The sequence below is a fragment of the Heptranchias perlo genome, chromosome 17 (genome assembly GCF_035084215.1).
Source record: "Heptranchias perlo isolate sHepPer1 chromosome 17, sHepPer1.hap1, whole genome shotgun sequence".
Lineage (NCBI taxonomy): Eukaryota > Metazoa > Chordata > Chondrichthyes > Hexanchiformes > Hexanchidae > Heptranchias > Heptranchias perlo.
In genome coordinates, this window is record NC_090341.1 from 6,939,424 (window position 1) to 6,954,195 (window position 14,772).

A 14,772-nucleotide genomic window follows, 5' to 3' on the forward strand; every position below is an offset into this window, starting at 1 on the left:
TTTCCTCACCTCATGTCTGGGTCTGTTGTAGACTCATTGATAGAGATTGATTGCTCCGATTACTCAACAACTCCATTATCGTTGTATCATGCGACTACCGGGATTGCAGGAGGTGAACTAGATGGACCTTGGTCTTTTTTTGTCTAGCGATTCCTATGTTCCAATGTAATCCTCTGGTATCTCACCTGAGCGGGGTGGAAGTTGACAGCTATTTGACCACTAGGGGCATCACAGCCAAGCCCAATCCTGTCCTCACCTGGCACTATCAGACGCAGGAACACTGCTGGTTTCCCTTCCTCCGCTCTACGTCCAGGAACACACTTGGCTACTTGAAGTACCTCGCCTACTATCCTCTCCGTGATCAGCTGATTGAGCCCAGGGTGTGGACTGAACTTGGAACCTTCCTGGTCTATATGGATCAGTTCCACACAGGCTGGTACATCCATTCACCACACCTTCCTGGGAGCTATTCTAGACATTTAAACATTTCCCATGTTGCGAAACACAGAGCGCTCTATTGAAGAACTAGATTTATAACCTTTAACCCACATCAGATGCCCCAAGCAAAACTAATCAACCAAAAAGGTTTAGCTCCTGGCTCATGGATAATAGGTGGCCCCAGAAATAGCCATTTAGGGTTTAAAACAGTTAGAACATTGTACTAAGTTACTTCTCACATGCCTTATGTGTAGACTTGACATAACATTTCGTAAGCTAGCGGCTAACCTACAAAGGCTGGCGTTTATCAACAAATATTCCCATGAAACAGACCAGCCAAGCACAAAATATATGCTTTAGTCAACCGGCAAATTAGACATCTCTGTAGCATTGATGTATATGGCTCCTGAGGAATGTAATGGCTGAGGGGCAGAATGGAAAATGTCACACTGATGAAATGGCGGGAGGGAGGACACTATTCTGAGGTTGGGGCTGAGGCGCATTATTGAGCAGTATTATTGAGTGAGCTTTACTCCGCATCTAACTGTGCTATAATTGAACTGGGAATACCTGATGCGGATACTGGATGCCCGAATTGAAAGTTTTTCCATTTCCCAGCGCTAACGTCCCTCATTTTGATGACTTACACCAAAAACAAATTGAAGAAAAAGGAACAAAGATCGCCAATAATCACTGTCTGTTAAATTATCACAGTATCCAGAGGCGATGGGCTGGATGTGCTGTGATAATATTCATGTCAAACCTGCAAAACAATCAGTTATAGGGCAGCAAGTGGGGCCTGGTAATTGCATGATTATATGGTTAATTGAGCCTGAATCTTAGCAGCAATATCACAAGGCAAATGAAAAACATACTTTGGTAAAAGTCTTTGACCACATCGAACCTGTTGATCCTCGGTTAGTTCCATTGTTTATGTTTTTGTTTTGTAATGCCTTGCTCCTATGTGCTTTTCTCCAGAAACATTATTTTTTAAAAACAGCTCTATTCATTGAATGGATTTATAATCAATGGGACTGTTCCCCATGGTTACATTGAGTTACATCGAAACAACAGCACAGAAACAGGCCACTCGGCCCAACTGTCCATGCTGGTGTTTATGCTCCACACGAGCCTCCTCCCTCCCTACTTCATCTCACCCTAACAGAATATCCTTCTATTCCGTTCTCCCCCATGTGTTTATCTAACTTCCCCTTAAATGCATCTATTCTATTTGCCTCAAATACTCCTCATGGTTGCGCGTTCCACCTTCTTACCACTCTCTGGGTAAATAGGTAGCTCCTGAATTCCCTATTGGATTTATTAGCGACTATCTTATATTTATGACCTCGAGTTTTGGTCTCCCTCGCAAGTGGAATTATCTTCTTTACGTTTACCCTATCAAATTCTATCATCATCTTAAAGAACTCTATCAGGTCACCTCTCAGCCTTCTGGCCCCAGCCTGTTCAGCCTTTCCTTATAAGGATATTCTCTCAGTTCTGGTATCATCCTTGTGAAGCTTTTTTGCACTCTCTCCAATGGTTTGCCGTTGCCAGTTCTGGAACATAATTTGAAAGCTGCCCTTCAGTCAAAAGCCTGCGAGTCATCACTCAGTGAAGTTACTGGTCACTGGCAGTGGTCAGGCCATTATACAGATGTTGAGGCTGGAAATTGGCCACAGACCACGCCAGGTAAAGGAGGAATGTTGATCTTAGCCAAACCTGCGGTAAGCTTTTGCTGCCCCCTGGAGTCAGTACCATAGGAATTACGGGAACGTTCGGCCCATCGCACCTGTTCTGGTGCAACTAAGATCGATCGGCTCTGACGCCACTTCCTTGCCCTCTCTCCTCTATATTCTTTCTTTTTAAGTACTTAACCAATTCCCCTTTAAATGAAAATATTAGGATTGACATGGAGCGCACATCTGATGAATGGGCATGACAGTCTCTGCCTCAGCATTCCAGTCATAGAATCATACAGCACAGAAGGAGGCCATTTGGCCCATCGTGCCTGTGCCAGTTCTATGAAAGAGCTATCCAATTAGTCCCAAACCCCACCCCCCCCCCCCCGCTTTTTCCCCATAGCCCTGCTCATTTTTCCTTTTCTAGAATATATCCAATTCCATTTTGACCTCGGTTGTTCTGCACATTACAAATTCTGATCTTTATCTCCAATTTGAGTGGGTAAACCTCTGGATGAGCCAGTAGTGATTGAACCCAGACTGGTGGGTACTTGAGGACAATTGGTTGGACTAGGGGCTATGTACAGTGCTGCAATTTATGATTTATTGTTGTGTCCGACTGGAAATACTCACAGGAAAGCCGTCCCTGCCTTTCTCTCCAGCTTCTCCTCTTTCACCTCGGTCTCCTTTTGTTCCAATGTCACCCTACAATCAATAGCATGGGAGTCAATAAGCAGTGGACGCCAACAGACAATCAAATAAGGAAAAAAGAGAAATAATCTGAGTATCAAAAGCAAAATTCCAATATCACTAATCTGCTCCTATCACCCAAGAACATTCAGTGCAGTTAAGATGGTCTTAAAGAGATCATCTGCACAGTGTTCAGTGCCCGCTTATAGAAAGGTTACAGCATGGAAGGAGGCCATTCGGCCCATCGAGTCCGCGCCGGCTTTATGCAAGAGCAATCCAGCTAGTCCCACTCCCCCGCCCTAAATGATTTATTACATCAGTGCCAATCACATTTCACGCTGTACAAGGCCATCCCAATGGCTGAACCATTACCAAAAGGAAAACAATGCCGTCACTGTAGAAAATGTGTTAGTACGGCAAGAGAAAGAGGTGGGAATTTTCACTCCTGGGCCGGGAAGTGAGTGGGGAAACGACGGAGAGTCGGGCGGCCTCTTCCCAAGGTGAGTGTGTGGGGACGGGAGGTTTCCGGGGCCGTCAAGCGTGGGTGGATCTGGAGTCCGGGGAGGGGGTGGGGGGAGGCCAACACATTTTCCTAGTAGGGGGCCCCGAAAGAGCATTCCCGCTCCTCACAAAGAGAAGTTTAAAACTTTAGCCGGAAAGGCCTCTTCGGTTGACTGACCAGCTTTCAGCGGCGGGCGGCCCTGCTTAGAGACTGCGTCGGGGTCCTACTGATGTGATAGGACTCCGATTTGCATAAATATTAGCAGGCCGCCTCATGGGCCTGAAAGATCAGGCGTCTTAAAATTGCAGCCGAGCCGGATCAGAGTGGGTATTTGACCCACCCACATTTTAACTAGGGGGGAGTTACAATTCCCACCACAGAGGAAAATATGGATGCTTGGAGGCGCTGTACACCGGGCCACCGGCAGGCAGGAACATGATGACCTTGCAGGCCCCTAGGATTCCCTTGTACACCCCCCCGAGGGTCCACAGGCCCCAGTTTGAATATCTATCGCCACTGCGAGGTTGGACTGCGCTTAAAATAATGGGCGGGAAGAATGTCCCTCTCAAAAAGAATTTCAAAAAAGCTGGATAAACTTCATCACTCATAATCCATATTAAAAATCCTGCATATAGATCACACTTCCTGCAAGTGTCACACTTATTTCCTGTCACACTTTGCTGATAACGCCTCTCTTGTTATAAAACAGCGTAGCCTCCACGAGCACTGCCAGGAGAGATCTGCTGGTATTTACAAAGTACTCGATGATTACAGGGTCGGTATCACTAGTGCTTTTTATGGCTCCATCCAATGATACAACAATATTATTGGGTCTTCTGCTATGGTTTTTGTTATTTCTGGGATTAGATTTTGTTTTTGAATATTCCCAGGAAAGCTGCCCCCGGTCTGACTCAAACCCTTCCCCGGGCTTTTCTCTGCTTTATCTGCTCATTAATTTATGGCCTTTGCGCAACTGTAGGAGGCTATAAGAAACTTACTATACTCAGACCTTATCTCCTTTAGGTCCAACTGGTCCTGCTGGTCCACTGTCCCCCTGCAAAAAGAGAAGCCAGGTTTAATGCAACTCAGGAGCCCGGGCTTGAAGGAGGGGGAATTCAAAACAAATCTGCGGAAACAATGTTTCAGTGAGTGAGTGGTCAATTCCCAGGGAGACGGTGAGAGCGGTTAGTGTCGATTCATTCAAATGCAAATTAGATAGATTTCTTTCAGAAAATAACATTTTGGAAAACAGTATATGAGTAATTTGAGACATGACATGTGGTGAGTGTAACTTGCTTGGGAGGAACAGGTGACTTTGGACCTATGGTTCCCAAAGCTCTCCATCACTGGGGGTTTTCCTCACCTCATGTCTGGGTCTGTTGTAGACTAATTGATAGAGAGATTGATTGCTATAATTAGTCAACAACTCCATTATCGTTGTGTCATGCAGCAACAGGATGGTAGAAGGTGAACTAGATGGAATTTGGTCTATTTTCGTCCAGCAATTCCGATGTTCCTACGAGCCATCATATCACTAACAACAGTTTGAGTCTCTCCCTCTAATGGCCCAGAGGGTGAATACACCACCTAATGAGACATACAAACCAGGAAGTTCTCAGGTTCGTTTTCTCGTCTGTACCGAGTTGTCTAATCTCAACCGGAATGGGTAGGGATTCTATCGTTGACCACAGAACCTCCTCCAAGGCAGGGGAAGGGAAACCAAAAACTCCGATCACTATCCAGTGACTCGTCCCGAAAGTCGTATGTGTGTGATCGTCAGGCGAGGGACTGGATTGGGTTCAGCAGTGTTGCCATCCACAGTCGAATAGCCTGTGAGGTTCTAGGTTGACGCATTGAAAGACGGGGCCGCTTGGGTGAGGTACTGAGCCCCACCCCGTGAGCCAGCGTCTTCAGCAGGGGAGGAGGGATGGAGAGTTTTCGGGGGGGGGGGGGGGGTGGGGGCAGCATCTGTAAGAGCTCAGTGTCCCTTTCACCACAACATCATGCACAATCCACACACTACTCTTAACGGCCTTTCCAAAGTCAACCATGTCTTCACGACTCAAACAGTGTCCCAACGTCAGTATCAGACAAATGGAGGGGGAGATAAGAGCCCTTTAGCATGACAGGCACTGAATATAAAATACAAACTTTCCTCATTGAAGCTGGCCACAGCTCCTGTGTTAAGATTAAAGAGGTGTCACACAGTGGAGTGGGGTCACGCATGGACAGGTACCAAAGTCCCCTTCCGCCAGCCCATATCAGAACACCGTGGGAACAATGCCTGCGTCTATCCGATACACGCTGGATACCTCCCCTTCTTGGAACATTTATCCCCTTTTCATGTAGATATTTTCACTGCACAGCAAAGCGACCATGAACTATAATTGAAATAAAGTAACTGCTGCAGTTACCTCAGGCCCAGGAAAGTTTTATGTTATCTCGGCTTGCCGTTTTTTTTTAAAGTTTTCAGTTTACACACCAACACTGAAACAAAGACTAACATTACAGCGATTAAATTATTAAATGTCGGTGAGCGGCGGTAAAGAGCGAGACCAGAGCGGGGATAAAAACAGCGCGGAGAGAGCGAGAGTTCAGTCGGTGAGCGGCGGGAGAGAGCGAGACCAGAGCGGAGATATAAACAGCGCGGAGAGAGCGAGACCAGAGCTTACTCTGAGAGCGAGACTCTGAGACCAGCGGCAGTTCGGGGTGACGTCACCAGTCAGAAAGTGACGCGGCACAGGGGAGGCAGCTGATTGGTGAGTAGGTTCAGGTGAGTATTTCTACCATTTTACTGTAAGTAAAGTAATAAGAAAGGGAAGATCTGCAGGTTTTATAGCAGGTAGTGTTTTTTTTTAGTGAACCTAGGTCCCTAGTATAGTTAACATTTTCTAATTTCAACGTAATTTAAAAGGGGTAACTAAGCTAAGGCAAGTCATGGCAGCAGACCTCGCACCCGTGATATGCTCCTCCTGCAAGATGTTGGAAGTCATGGACACTACCAGTGTCCCTGCCGACCATGTGTGCGGGAAGTGTGTCCACCTGCAGCTACTGACCGATCGTATCTCGGAGCTGGAGCTGCGGGTGGACTCACTGTGGAGCATCCGCGATGCAGAGAAACTCCTGGATAGCACGTTTAGCGAGTTGGTCACACCGCAGGTAAAGGGTATACAGGCAGGAAGTGAATGGGTGACCACCAGGAAGAGTAAGAGATGCAGGCAGGTAGTGCAGGGGTCCCCTGTGGCCATCCCCCTCTCAAACAGATATGCCACTTTGGATGCTGTTGGGGGGGATGACTTATCAGGGGAAGGCAGCAGCAGCCAACTTCCTGGCACCACGGGTAGCTCTGCTGCACAGGCTGGGAGGAAAAAGAGTGGCAGAGCTATAGTGATAGGGGACTCAATTGTAAGGGGAATAGACAGGCGTTTCTGCGGCCGCAACCGAGACTCCAGGATGGTGTGTTGCCTCCCTGGTGCAAGGATCAAGGATGTCTCGGAGCGGCTACAGAACATTTTGGAGGGGGAGGGCGAACAGCCAGCTGTCGTGGTGCACATAGGCACCAACGATATAGGTAAAAAAGGGGATGAGGTCCTAAAAGCAGAATATAGGGAGTTAGGAGGTAAATTAAAAAATAGGACCTCAAAGGTAGTAATCTCAGGATTGCTGCCAGTGCCACGTGCTAGTCAGAGTAGAAATAGGAGGATATTTCAAATGAATACGTGGCTAGAGGAATGGTGCAAGGGGGAGGGATTCAAATTCCTGGGACACTGGAAACGGTTCTGGGGGAGGTGGGACCAGTACAAACCGGATGGTCTGCACCTGGGCAGGGCCGGGACCGCTGTCCTAGGAGGAGTGTTTGCTAGTGCTGTTGGGGAGGGTTTAAACTAAAGTGGCAGGGGGTTGGGAACCTGAGCAGGGAGAGAGAGGAAAGCATAACAGGAAGGGACAGAAGGTATGGAGTAATAGGTAAAGTAAAAAAGGAAAAAGCAGGAACTAAGCGTCACAAAACAGATTTGAAAGTTCTTTATCTGAATGCACGTAGCATTCGTAATAAAATGGACGAGTTAACGGCACAAATAACTACGTATGGGTATGATCTTGTGGCCATTACAGAAACATGGCTGCAGGGTGACAACGACTGGGAATTAAATATGCCAGGGTATTTAACAATCAGGAAGGACAGGCAGGAAGGAAGGGGAGGTGGGGTGGCTATGTTAATAAAGGAAGGAATCACTGTAATACAGAGAAATGATATTGGGACAAAGCATCAAGATAATGAAACAGTTTGGGTGGAGATAAGGAATAATAAGGGAAAAAAAACATTAGTGGGCGTAGTATATAGGCCTCCTAATAGTTGCAACTCTGCTGGAAGAAGTATTAATCAGGAAATAGTCGGGGCATGTAATAAGGGAACAGCCATAATTATGGGGGATTTTAATTATCATATTAACTGGACAAATCAAATTGGGCAGAGCAGCCTTGAGGACGAGTTCATTGAGTGCATCAGGGATGGATTTCTTGAGCAGTATGTAACTGATCCTACAAGGGGGCAGGCAACCTTGGACCTGGTCCTGTGTAATGAGTCAGGATTAATTAATAATGTCCTAGTTAAGGATCCCCTTGGAACGAGCGACCACAACATGGTTGAATTCCATATCCAATTAGAGGGTGAGAAGGTTGATTCTCAAACAAGCGTACTGAGCTTGAATAAAGGAGACTATGATGGTATGAGAGCGGAATTGATTAAAGTGGACTGGGAAAATAGATTAAAGGGTAAGACGGTACATGAGCAGTGGTGTTCATTTAGGGAGTTATTTTACAACTTTCAAAATAAATATATTCCACTGAGGAAAAAAGGGTGTAAAAGAAATGACAGCCATCCGTGGCTAAGTAAAGAAATCAAGGATAGTATCCGACTAAAAACAAGGACATATAAGGTAGCCAAACTTAGTGGGAGGATAGAAGATTGGGAATTCTTCAAAAGACAGCAAAAAGTAACTAAAGGATTGATTAAGAAAGGGAAGTTAGATTATGAAAAGAAATTAGCAAAAAATATAAAAACAGATAGCAAGAGTTTCTATAGTTATATAAAAAGAAAAAGGGTGGCTAAGGCAAACATAGGTCCCTTAGAGGATGAGACCGGGAAATTAATGGTGGGAAACATGGAGATGGCAAAAATGCTGAACAAATATTTTGTTTCAGTCTTTACAGTAGAGGACACTAAGAATATCCCAACACTGGACAAACAGGGGACTCTCGGGGGGGAGGAGCTAAATACGATTAAAATCACTCAGGAGATGGTACTCAGTAAAATAATGGGACTCAAGGCGGATAAATCCCCTGGACCTGATGGCTTCCATCCTAGGGTCTTGAGGGAAGTGGCAGTAGGGATTGTGGATGCTTTGGTGATAGTTTTCCAAAATTCCCTGGACTCAGGAGAGGTCCCGGCAGATTGGAAAACTGCTAATGTAACACCGTTATTTAAAAAGGGTAGTAGGCAGAAGGCTGGAAATTATAGGCCAGTTAGCTTAACATCTGTGGTGGGTAAAATTTTGGAGTCTATTATTAAGGAGACAGTAACGGAACATTTAGATAAGCATAATTTAATAGGACAAAGTCAGCATGGCTTTATGAAGGGGAAGTCATGTCTGACAAATTTGCTTGAGTTCTTCGAGGATATAACGTATAGGGTGGATAAAGGGGAACCAGTGGACATAGTGTATTTAGACTTCCAGAAGGCATTCGACAAGGTGCCACATAAAAGATTATTACTTAAGATAAAAAATCACGGGATTGGGGGTAATATTCTGGCATGGGTGGAGGATTGGTTATCGAACAGGAAGCAGAGAGTTGGGATAAATGGTTCATTTTCGGACTGGCAACCAGTAACCAGTGGTGTTCCACAGGGGTCGGTGCTGGGTCCCCAACTCTTTACAATCTATATTAACGATTTGGAGGAGGGGACCGAGTGCAACATATCAAAATTTGCAGATGATACAAAGATGGGAGGGAAAGTAGAGAGTGAGGAGGACATAAAAAACCTGCAAGGGGATATAGACAGGCTGGGTGAGTGGGCGGAGATTTGGCAGATGCAATATAATATTGGAAAATGTGAGGTTATGCACTTTGGCAGGAAAAATCAGAGAGCAAGTTATTTTCTTAATGGCGAGAGACTGGAAAGTACTGCAGTACAAAGGGATCTGGGGGTCCTAGTGCAAGAAAATCAAAAAGTTGGTATGCAGGTGCAGCAGGTGATCAAGAAAGCCAACGGAATGTTGGCTTTTATTGCTAGGGGGATAGAATATAAAAACAAGGAGGTATTGCTGCAGTTATATAAGGTATTGGTGAGACCGCACCTGGAATACTGCATACAGTTTTGGTCTCCATACTTAAGAAAAGACATACTTGCTCTCGAGGCAGTACAAAGAAGGTTCACTCGGTTAATCCCGGGGATGAGGGGGCGGACATATGAGGAGAGGTTGAGTAGATTGGGACTCTACTCATTGGAGTTCAGAAGAATGAGAGGCGATCTTATTGAAACATATAAGATTGTGAAGGGTCTTGATCGGGTGGATGCAGTAAGGATGTTCCCAAAGATGGGTGAAACTAGAACTAGGGGGCATAATCTTAGAATAAGGGGCTGCTCTTTCAAAACTGAGATGAGGAGAAACTTCTTCACTCAGAGGGTGGTAGGTCTGTGGAATTTGCTGCCCCAGGAAGCTGTGGAAGCTACATCATTAGATAAATTTAAAACAGAAATAGACAGTTTCCTAGAAGTAAAGGGAATTAGGGGTTATGGGGAGCGGGCAGGAAATTGGACATGAAGCTGAGTTCGGATCGGTCAATGCCCTGTGGGTGGCGGAGAGGGCCCAGGGGCTATGTGGCCGGGTCCTGCTCCGACTTCTTGTGTTCTTTAGATTTGTGGTTGGGATCAGATCAGCCATGATCTTATTGAATGGCGGAGCAGGCTCGAGGGGCCGATTGGCCTACTCCTGCTCCAATTTCTTATGTTCTTATGTTCTAAATGTAACTTTATTACAACAACAACTACTTGCGTTTATACAGCAACTGCGAGATTACATTTATAAAAACACTAAAGACGCAATTTAAAAATCAAACTCAAACAGTTTAGTTCTATCTTCTCAATTCCATCTCTTTCTCTTCTATTATCACAGTATCATAGTATGGTACAGCACAGAAGGAGGCCATTTGGCCCATCGTGCCTGTGCTGGCTCTTTGAAAGAGCTATCCAATTAGTTGCACTCCCCCTGCTCTTTCCCCACAGCCCTGCAAATGCTTTCCCTTCAACTATTTATCCATTTCCCTTTTGAAAGTTACTACTGAATCTGCTTCCACCGCCCTTTCAGGCAGCGCATTCCAGATCATAACAACTCGCTGCGTAAAAAAATGTTTCACTTAGGTTTCACTGTACTTTCATATAATTTCTAACTAGCATAAATTTCTATTTAAAACTTGTTTTCTCTTTTAAGAAGGATTTAAACAATTTTATTTAAACCTCACTTCCTCTGTCTAATGGTTTTGGTCTCAACAACCATTTCAGAAGATGGACCCACTTTGAATAAATTGGTCTTTGATTGGCTCAAAACTGATTCCAAAGGCTTTTGATTTCAGCCAATCTAGTGCCAGATCCTGAAAGCGTTGGTCACCTTGTAGATATGGCTGCCCCCAATCTTTCTCACATTTTCCACGCATCAAACCAGGAAAGACGGCTAAAGGGTGAAGTTACCTTTGACCTTTAAAATCAAAAAGTTAGTATGCAGGTGCAGCAGGTGATCAAGAAGGCCAGCGGAATGTTGGCTTTTATTGCTAGGGGGATAGAATATAAAAACAGGGAGGTATTGCTGCGGTTATATAAGGTATTGGTGAGACCGCACCTGGAATACTGCATACAGTTTTGGTGTCCATACTTAAGAAAAGACATACTTGCTCTCGAGGCAGTACAAAGAAGGTTCACTCGGTTAATCCCGGGGATGAGGGGGCGGACATATGAGGAGAGGTTGAGTAGATTGGGACTCTACTCATTGGAGTTCAGAAGAATGAGAGGCGATCTTATTGAAACATATAAGATTGTGAAGGGGCTTGATCGGGTGGATGCGGTGAGGATGTTCCCAAGGATGGGTGAAACTAGAACTAGGGGGCATAATCTTAGAATAAGGGGCTGCTCTTTCAAAACCGAGATGAGGAGAAACTTCTTCACTCAGAGGGTACTAGGTCTGTGGAATTTGCTGCCCCAGGAAGCTGTGGAAGCTACATCATTAAATAAATTTAAAACAGAAATAGACAGTTTCCTAGAAGTAAAGGGAACTAGGGGTTACGGGGAGCGGGCAGGAAATTGGACATGAACTTAGATTTGAGGTTAGGATCAGATCAGATCATGATCTTATTGAATGGCGGAGCAGGCTCGAGGGGCCGATTGGCCTACTCCTGCTCCTATTTCTTATGTTCTTATGTAAGCCTGATTGCACCTGGACAAGATCACACATCCAACGGCACGGTAACTGTTAGTGACATGATCATGTGACGTACCCCAGAATGCAAGGAAACAATGTTTGTTTGCACAGAAATTTAAAAAAATACCTGGTGCAATGCCCTAAAATTTCCCGATGTAAGGAACCTTACAACACCAGGTTATAGTCCAACAGTTTTATTTGAAAATCACAAGCTTTCGGAGATTATCTCCTTCGTCACGTGAGTGACGAAGGAGATAATCTCCGAAAGCTTGTGATTTTCAAATAAAACTGTTGGACTATAACCTGGTGTTGTAAGATTCCTTACATTTGTCCACCCCAGTCCATCACCGGCATCTCCACATCATGGCTAAAATTTCCCAACCTTGTTTCTTTGTTTTTCAGATACTGACCTTTGCTCCCTGTGGCCCTGGAAGTCCTCTTTCCCCGGGGACACCAAGGCTTGTTGTTTCTGGCTTTTCGGCCTGAGAGAAAGGTCACAGAAATATTAGGAGGTGAATGCTATATAAACTATCATCATTTGCTATAGAAAAAAATCTTCTGCTTGTAATACATAAAAAACAATGGAAACACACAATAATGGCATTTAAATACGTCGGGAATGAATGAATACCAGGTCAAATGGTGACCCCTCATTTATCGCACAATTTCTGCCTCTTCATTTCTGAACTGGAGAAAAAAAAATCAAACATGACCTGAAGCACTGTGTACACCAACGTCAGAGAGCTAGCACAGGCATGTTGGTCCGAATGGCCCCCCTTCCTGTGTTGAAAATTTCTATGATTTCTATAATAAGTGGTCAGTAGGATACAATGGCCCGCTTTAACCCACTCTGACCCACACTTTTACATAATTCCTGCTAGTTTAATGGAAATATGTAGCCATTTTGGATATTGATGGGTTAAATATGCCATTCTCAACCCTCCGTCACTATGATGAAGAACAGTTTTTGAAATGGCTGACTGGTTTATTTAGGTTTGGGCCTAACCAGTTAAGGTTCTAGTTGACCGACGCCCTGGTAATAACGTGAAGTGCGATGTATATTTCATTTAGTTAGATAAGTTAAGCAGTTCTGATAATTACCCTGGGCCCTGGAAGTCCTCTTGGACCCTGTGCACCATCTCGGCCCTGTAAGTGGGAAAATAAACCGTTATTAATGAGTCTGAAACGTAAACTGGAGTGAACCTGCTGAAACTAATTGCATATCTGATTCTGAACTGTCTACGTTTCCTCCATTCTACCATCAACGTCAGATTTAGTAACTGCACCTCAGGAATTTCCTTCCCAACCCCCCCCCCCCCACCCACCCCCCACATCTTGCTACATTTCTCTCTGGCTTCAAATGCCTCCTAAAAACCTTCCCCTTGGATCTGTCAGTCACCCAACTCCTGCTTGGTGTCCATTCCCTCCCTCCCCCTACACTTACAAAACATCTGCAGATGTTTCACTATTTGCAAGTTGTTGTTTTACAACCGTCAGAGGAAAAGAAACTTGCATTTCTATAGCACCTTTCACAAAGCGCTTTACAGAAAATGCTACTTTTATTTTTTGAAGTGTGGTCACTGTTATAACGTAGGAAACACGGCAGCCAAATTTTGCATAGCAAGATCCCACAAACAGCAATGTGATAATGACCTGATAATCTTTTTTTTTGTGATATTGATTGTGGGATAAATATTGTCCAGGACACCGGGGAGAACTCCCCTGCAAAATAGTGCCATAGGATTTTTCCGTCCACTTGAGAGGGCAGATAGGGCTTTGGTATAATGCTCATCCAAAAGACAGCACAGCACTCCCTCAGTACTGCACTGGGAGTGTCAGCCTAAATTTTGTGCTCAAGTCTCTGGATGTGGGATTTGAACCCACAAGCTTCTGACCTCAGAGGTGAGAGTGCTACCCACTGAGCCACGGCTGATACAGAGAAAAGAGATTTCAGCTCATTTGCCTGTCCTGAAGCTGAATCACAGCGCCAAAGATGAAACCCAAATAACCCTTCCATAAAATCACAACTTCCAGTTTACATTTGTCCAGCCTCCTTAGAGGGAGGGATGGATGGAGGTTTGTGAGAGAAAGTTTGCGACCGTTGATCTAGGATTGCATTTCAACTGTTTCTCTTTTATCTTCTTCATGGCTTCCCCAAACTCAAACAAAGGAAAGACCTCAAATGTTATCAGGTGAACTTGCCTGGATGAGTGCAGCTCCAACAACACTCAAGAAGCTCGACACCATCCAGGACAAAGCAGCCCATTTGATTGGCACCCCTTCCACCACCTTAAACATTCACTCCCTCCATCACCGGCGCACCGTGGCTGCAGTGTGTACCATCCACAAGATGCAATGCAGCAACTTGCTAAGGCTTCTTCGACAGCATCTCCCAAACCCGCGATCTCTATCACCTAGAAGGACAAGGGCAGCAGGCACATGGGAACAACACCACCTGCACGGTCCCCTCCAAGTTACACACCATCCTGAATTGGAAATATATCGCCATTCCTTCATGGTCGCTGAGTCAAAATCCTGGAACTCCCTCCCTAACAGCACTGTGGGAGAACCTTCACCACACAAACTACAAGAAGGCGGCTCACCACCACCTCCTCAAGGGCAATTAGGGATGGGCAATAAATGCCGGCCTCGCCAGCGACGCCCACATCCCATGAACGAATAAAAAAAAAAGAAACAGCAAAAATCTGATCAAAGGCAGGTGAATGGGGTTGTGATCAGCCAAGATCTGACTATATGGCGGAACAGGCTCGAGGGGCAGAATGGCCTATGTTCATGATCTTGCAGCACATCTAGTCCCATCAGCAAGTAGCAAATACCTGCACAACAAACATTGATCGCTATTTGAAGTTACGGAAGTGTTGGTAAACAACTCTATTGGATTTATTGGGGTAGATTTTGACTTTGAAGTCAATGTAAACAAAAATCAGGAGAGGTGTAAAACGGGCTGTCAACTCGCTATCACCTGTTTTAC

At 45.1% G+C, this 14,772-nt stretch overlaps 1 protein-coding gene across 1 annotated transcript in view; it reads right to left on the minus strand.

The window, feature by feature from the left end:
• The window catches only part of LOC137334354 (collagen alpha-1(VII) chain-like), a 299,572-nt gene that overhangs the window by 72,653 nt on the left and 212,147 nt on the right, over positions 1–14,772 (minus strand). The window contains exons 80-83 of the mRNA XM_067999062.1: positions 12,882–12,926; positions 12,191–12,262; positions 4,319–4,363; positions 2,751–2,822 (exon numbers count right to left, since the gene is read on the minus strand). Coding sequence (XP_067855163.1) covers positions 2,751–2,822; positions 4,319–4,363; positions 12,191–12,262; positions 12,882–12,926 — 234 coding nt within the window. The remainder of the gene's footprint in view (positions 1–2,750; positions 2,823–4,318; positions 4,364–12,190; positions 12,263–12,881; positions 12,927–14,772) is intronic.